This window comes from Lycium ferocissimum, chromosome 12 (genome assembly GCF_029784015.1).
Source record: "Lycium ferocissimum isolate CSIRO_LF1 chromosome 12, AGI_CSIRO_Lferr_CH_V1, whole genome shotgun sequence".
In the NCBI taxonomy this organism is placed as follows: Eukaryota; Viridiplantae; Streptophyta; class Magnoliopsida; order Solanales; family Solanaceae; genus Lycium; species Lycium ferocissimum.
Window position 1 is genome coordinate 43898900 of NC_081353.1, and position 6559 is coordinate 43905458.

General features: G+C 39.2%; 1 protein-coding gene across 2 annotated transcripts; it reads right to left on the reverse strand.

Annotated features, from left to right (window-relative positions):
* Positions 1-2637: 2637 nt before the first annotated feature.
* On the reverse strand, positions 2638-5514 carry LOC132040467 (uncharacterized). 2 transcript variants are annotated; one of them, XM_059431110.1, is made up of 3 exons: positions 4583-5514; positions 4344-4504; positions 2638-2939 (listed from the first exon to the last, which is right to left on the reverse strand). In XM_059431110.1, the coding sequence occupies exons 1-3, from the start codon at positions 5497-5499 to the stop codon at positions 2851-2853; spliced, it is 1167 nt and encodes a 388-aa protein (XP_059287093.1). In that variant the 5' UTR covers positions 5500-5514; the 3' UTR covers positions 2638-2850. The 2 variants fall into 2 exon arrangements, with proteins under 2 accessions (XP_059287093.1, XP_059287092.1); XM_059431109.1 differs by lacking the exon at positions 2638-2939 and having other exon boundaries at positions 4106-4504.
* Positions 5515-6559: the final 1045 nt, after the last annotated feature.

Genomic DNA, 6559 nt, shown 5'->3' on the forward strand with positions numbered 1-6559 from the left:
TCCCGCAGGCTCAATGATGAGTCGCCCTGATGAATCATAAGATTCAAGCTGTGGAGCACTTACACCTCGAGGTAAGTCATTCGCAGCAGGAGTGTGAGGCACAGAACAACTTTCTCGAAGGTCAGGACCCGTAATCTCATACTGTTCAGTAGATGATGAAGAGTGATGTGATGCAGTCGGGCTAGGAGTGGCCGTCGGAGTACCACTAGACGAAGCCCTCTGAGACCCGGGAGTATACCGAGTGAAGCCCTGTGGGGTAGCATAACCGGTGTGGACATCGAGGGGCTGCGGGAGGCACCTCGGCAAATGCAGGCGTGGAGACATATAGGGCCGACCAAAGTCGTACGGAGGTGGAAGACTATATGCAATGCCATTCATGAGGGGTTCATGAGGCAATGGAGCGCTGCGTGGTGGGAGACATGGCGACAGGCTTCTATCTCTAATCACAAGGTTTTCTGGTGGTCTCTGGGGAACCCCCGTCTCCTTAGCCTTCTTTGTTTTCTTACCCCTCTTTTCACTTGCCATCTATACAATAATAAATGTAAGTATCGCAAATATAAATAAATTGAAAAGGGACAGCTTCAAAATTTCTTTAAATAATTTGCCTATTTAACAAATATGCAGGAAGCGGGTAAAGGAAACCATAATGTCAGGCAGTCAAAGTTTAAACAAGCAAATTATAGAAACAAATCATGTCATTAAGGTGTTGGATAGTGGAAAGGTGATTGGCAATGTAAAGGATTTCTCCACAATCGATTTTTACTTCTCAAGTAAATGTGCAGCTCTGGTACATGATCAATGGTTGTCAACCTCCTATATACCACACTTAGACTATTTGCCTCTTGTTACATGGAAATGAAGACAAACAGAAAGGAAACATTGAAACCTTAGAAACATTGAAACCTTTCATTTCTTCCTTTCTTTCTTTATGGCCTCTTTTTTCTGTTTGGATCATCAGTTCATCATGAAACAAATTCACAGTCTTCAAGATGTGTAAGATTGAAATCAAAGCAAATAACTCCCAGAATATGTGGCACACCAAATATTATCTGCAAGGGTTGTTACTTGTTGGCCTAAGCGAAGACTGTTCAAAGTCACTCTTAATACAGTGCACCATTTACTCTCAATATAGTGTGCCAGTGTCTGTTTTTCATTGCTGATGACAAAATTAAAAAAATGGGCTTCTGAATTCTGATTCATTCTTCCTACAGGAATTGCTATAGGAGGCGATTATCGAATTGCTATTCTTTGCTTGCTTATCAACCTAAGGTCCAAATACAACTTTGGATCTTAGTATTCAACTACTCACAAGTGAAGTGAAGTACAAAAAAGAATGAATTAGGTAGTTTGAATTCATTAGTCTTGCAGAAGGGCCACCTCGCCCCCTTTTTTTGTCAAAAAAGAGAAAAGATCCAATAAATGGAAGGACATAAATGGAACTGAACAGGAGGCCCATACTAGAGTACCATGTTGAAAGGCATGCATCCTCAAGGACATTAAAGTATTAAACACAACTAAAAGTCTGCCCCCTCCGGCAGACTTTTACTTAAACACAACTAAAAGTCTGCCCCCTCCGGCAGACTTTTACTTAAACACAACTAAAAGTCTGCCCCCTCCGGCAGACTTTTAGTTGAACACAACTAAAAGTCTGCCGGAGGGGGCAGACTTTCCCTTGAAGCATATATATATTTTTTTTTAACTTTTCAAGGGAAACTTTTAGTAATGCCTTAGCTAAAAGTGTGTGTCCCATAAAACATAACTAAAAGTATGCCCCATAAGGCGTAAGTTTTCCTTAAGGTATAACAAAAGTTTGCCTTATAAGGCAAAATTTATCAATTTTAAAAGTGTGGGAATCTGTTTTTCATCTTTTTGTAGCTCAATTTTTTTTTCCTTACATAGATATTCTCGTTAAATGGATCCTTGAAACAATAATAAAGTTGTCTTAAACTTATAGGTGACGAGTATCGAAAAACAAAGACTAATGAAGAACTGGTCGCAACACAATCAATCTTGCCATGACACACCTTCTATTTCTGGTTTGGAAAGGAAATTATGGAGTAAACAAGTTGAAGAAGACTTGGAAGAGGGACAAATTAATAGAGAGAACAAGGTGGATTATGAGCATAGCGATGTTGCAACGGAGCCATCGAGAATGCCATTCGAAATATGTTTGGCACGAGTTGAATGATGAAGTTCGAAATATACTCGGGAATGCGACCTAATGGTATAGTTAGCACTAAGGTACTGGAAACTGGTAATAAGGTGCAAATACAGGAGGCCAAGAGTAGTGCAAAGTCAAGTACACACAAGCAACACCATGCTTGAATGATGTAGCTACACAGAAGCAACAAGTGTAGTTTAGTGCTAACTCTAAAGTGCATACCTCAGAAGATGCGGCGCGAGTTGTGCTAAATCCTAAGGCAACTACACACAAAGGTAATTGCAAGAAACTTAATTTAATGCACTTCATCTAGATCTACAAACTTCACATAAGTAAGGTATATACTAGGTAGTCAAAACTTGCACCTAAAGTATAAAAGGAACATTGCCCTTCATTCCAAACACAAATGCAATCCTTTAATGATCTAAATGGAGCTCTTAGGGGATAAGATGGTGCGTGATTCAACCTATGCATTGGTTCACAATTAATACAATATTGCGGAAAAGCTAGTATCACGGATCTTAGTCTAGGAAATGATGTGATTCAAGCTTATAATTTAACATAAGAAACAGTTTGGGACAACTAGTTCATCATGGAAGAAGGAAATATAGACAATATGGATTATTGCAACTGTTTTGTTGCAGTCTGAAATTTGGCATTGTTCTACAGAAATTCATATTGGACACAGGCTACACGCAACTGGAAATAAATACCTTTGCCGAAACTGCTGCTTCCCCAAAGGATCCTTTAAAACCTTTATTCGTTATCAATCCTGACCCTGAAACAGAAGAAATTTATTTATTGAGCAATAGAAATTTATTGAATAATTCCTAGTAAATATCGATTACACTAACAAACAGAAGAAATAGCAAATGATATGGAAAATCATATACAAGGTTGTATTAGATTTCATAGCTTTGGTATGCACATTACGGGCCTAATTCACGCGTAACCATATATTTCATACAAATTCAATGCAGTACACTTTTGGTTCAGTTCTTGGCTTATTTCATAGCTTTTTGGAAGGGCTGCTAATTTCAAACAGCTAAAGAATATATGGAAGTATTAAAAAAAATACTTACTAATTGCTATTAATCCTCATCCCCATCTCCCTCTTCGGACCATTCTTCCTCATCGCTTGTTTTCGTTTTCATTATCACATTCATTCACCTCTCGCATTAATTTCTTCTGTATTTATTTCTTCTAATATGTGTTCTGCATGCTCTAAATCATCTTCTAACTCATTGTCAACTGTTTGGTGAACAATTGATATGTCGTCAGCCTGGAACGCAACTGGCAACACATTCTCCACTTCCACTCGACCCACAGGCTTGACTTTAATTACCACCCACCAAGCAGACTTATCTGGACGCAAGGGATAAGGAGCATAGTACACACCGTCTAACATTTTGTGCAATAATGAAAGGATCATAAGCCGCATACTCCCTCGTGTGGTTTACTTCTATGATGTTATCTTTTCTTGAGTACCCTTGTACCTCTATTTGCAGTTGGATCAAACCACTTGCACCGAAAAAGTACAATACTTTTTTTGCCACCACCAGAGTACTCCAGTTCTAGGATCTCCTTAATTACACCATAATAATCGACCCCCGCTTGGTTCCCATCCCCACCTTTAACCCAAACCCCGCTGTTGTTAGTTTTCATATGCTTAGATCGTTCTTCGGTAGTAAATTTGAAACCATTTACCACATATTTGTCCATAGAATAGAACCATACGGGTCCCCATGATATGTCCTTTAAAAGTTGGTCATGGTAACCATATTACGTATTGTAAACCTATTAATAGTTAAGAAATAGTTAGTTAGCAATAATAAAATGTGCACTTTTTAAATTATGTTATTCTTGTGAAAAGGTTGTACCACTTACATAATCGTTAAACCACTTCCCAAACTGATCGTACACTTTTTCAACGCCATTTAAATGCACGAAGTAACTGTCCGACAAAATGGAGTTTGAGTTAGTTGTTATGCCTTGTACTTGGATATGCAGTGCAAAAGAATAACAACTTACTCATAATATCGTTGAACTTCCGGGCAATTCAGCAAAACATGTAGCGATGCAGATTTAGACTCCATATCATTAAATTCTCTTGTACGTTTTTTTGAACCTAAACCAGGTCGATTGAAGATTGATATCGGCTTCGCTAAAGCATCATTCTCACCTCCTTCATAATGTCGATTGGGTCTGTTTCGCAAGCATGGCACATCATCCCCAAAGTAGTAAGAACAGAAATGAGCTGTTTCCTTAGCAAGATAGGCTTCGCAAATTGAGCCTTCAACTCTATGTTTCTGCTTGATACCCCGTTTAGACTTGCCAATTGTTCTGCATAATATTATGTTAAGCGTGAATTTCTTTAAATAAATTGGTACAGAGTAATAAATAAAAAATTACACTTATTACCTCTCGAAGAGATACATCCAACGACAATGAACTGGGCCTCCGAGTCGGGCTTCCTCCGCAAGGTGAATTGGAAGATGTTCCATCACATCGAAGAACCCCGGTGGAAGAATTTTCTCCAACTTACTTGTTATTACAGGAATATTCTGATGCATCCGATCCAAGTTGTCTACCCTCAACGTGCTGGAACATAAGTCTTTGAAGAACAAACTAATTTGTATCATAGGCTTCCAGGTTCGGGTAGGCAAACCACTAAATGCAATGGGGAGTAAAGTTTCCATGAACACATGACAATCATGGCTTTTCATCCCATGTAACCTTCCTTGCGCCATATCAACACGTTTTTCCAAATTTGATGCATACCCATCAGGCATCTTCAAGTTCTCAACCCATTCACAAATCTTTCTCTTCTGATCCATTGTGAATGAATAACTAGCCTTAGGCTTGAAGACCCCGTTCCGTTTGTCCTGCAACCATAACTCTCTACGCCTACAATATTCCTGTAAGTCCAATCTAGCCTTTGGATTATCTTTTGTCTTGCCCTTGACATCCATCACTGTGTTGAACAAATTGTCAAAGTAATTTTTTTCAATGTGCATGACATCAAGATTATGCCGGAGAAGATTATCCTTCCAATATGGTAACTCCCAAAATATGCTCTGTTTGGTCCAGTTATGTGCAACCCCATACCCATCGAACTTGTACGGTGGTTCTTCAGTAACTTTTGGAAAGTTCTCAACCCTCTCCCAAATTTCCTCTCCTGAAAGTCTTGGAGGTGGATAGTTTTGTTCAATTGTGTTCTTCCTAAATGCATTTTTCATACTCCTAAACTCATGATCCATTGGCAAGAACTGACGGTGACAATCAAACCATGAATTTTTTCTGCCATGTTTTAAAGTGAACGATTTAGTATTCTCCATGCAGTAAGGACAAGCTAACTTTCCAGCGAAATCATCCACCCGACAACATCCCGTAGGCGGGAAAATCATTAATAGTCCACATTAAGGTGGCCCGCAAATTAAAATTCTGCTTAAGAGAAACGTCAAACGTCTCAACCCCTTCAAGCCACAATATTTTCAACTCATCAATCAAAGGTTGCAAGTATACATCAATTAAAACTTTTGGATTACGTGGGCCAGAATAATGCAATTAAGGAATATATATAGACTAGTCATACAAAACTACGGGGGAAGATTATACGGGGTTAAGAACACAGGCCAACAAGAATATGGTGCAGCAGAAACAGAATGTGGAGCGAATCCATCTGAACATAAACCCAACCTAATGTTTCGTGGTTCACCCGCAAAGTCTGGATATGTTGCGTCAAAATGCTTCCAAGCCTCTCCGTCTGATGGATGACACATAACACCAGGCGGCCTTCTATTTTCACTGTGCCATCTCATATGAGGAGCGGAGCTATTTGATGCATACAACCTCTTTAACCTTGGTGTAAGAGGTAAGTAATGCATCGCCTTAACGGCAACCCTCTTCCCGCTACGAGTCCGCTTAAAACGAGGTCTTCCACAAAACTTACAACATTCTAGACCGTTGTCACCTTTATAGTATAACATGCACCCATTTTCACAACAATCAATTCTCATCGACGAGAGTCCTAACTTAGACACTAATCTTTTTGCCTTATAGTAATTTTAGGTATCTCTAATTTCGGGTCAACTAATTCATGTATAAGGCCAATCACAGCATCCATTGCACCTTGAGGAACATTCCAATCTGCTTTGATGCTTAATAATCTAACAGCAATAGACAATTGAGAGTGGGGACTCCCTTCATATAAAGGCCGACTAGCATTCTTCAACTGTTCAAAAAAACGACTAGCTTCTTCATTTGGAGCTTCTTCATCATGATTACCGGATTCAAATTCGGAATGTATCCCATAAGCATCTTGAACCATGTCGTGCATTCTAGAATTTTCGACATTAGGTTGCACCGCCCTACTACTTTCACCAACAACAAAGTTTT

Coding starts and splice junctions, on each gene's coding strand:
- LOC132040467 (XM_059431109.1), bottom strand. CDS start 5,499: ATGGAGAATACTAAATCGTTCACTTTAAAACATGGCAGAAAAAATTCA. Junction 4,505..4,582: donor TGGATGTATCTCTTCGAGAG/GTAATAAGTGTA, acceptor AATATTATGCAG/AACAATTGGCAAGTCTAAAC.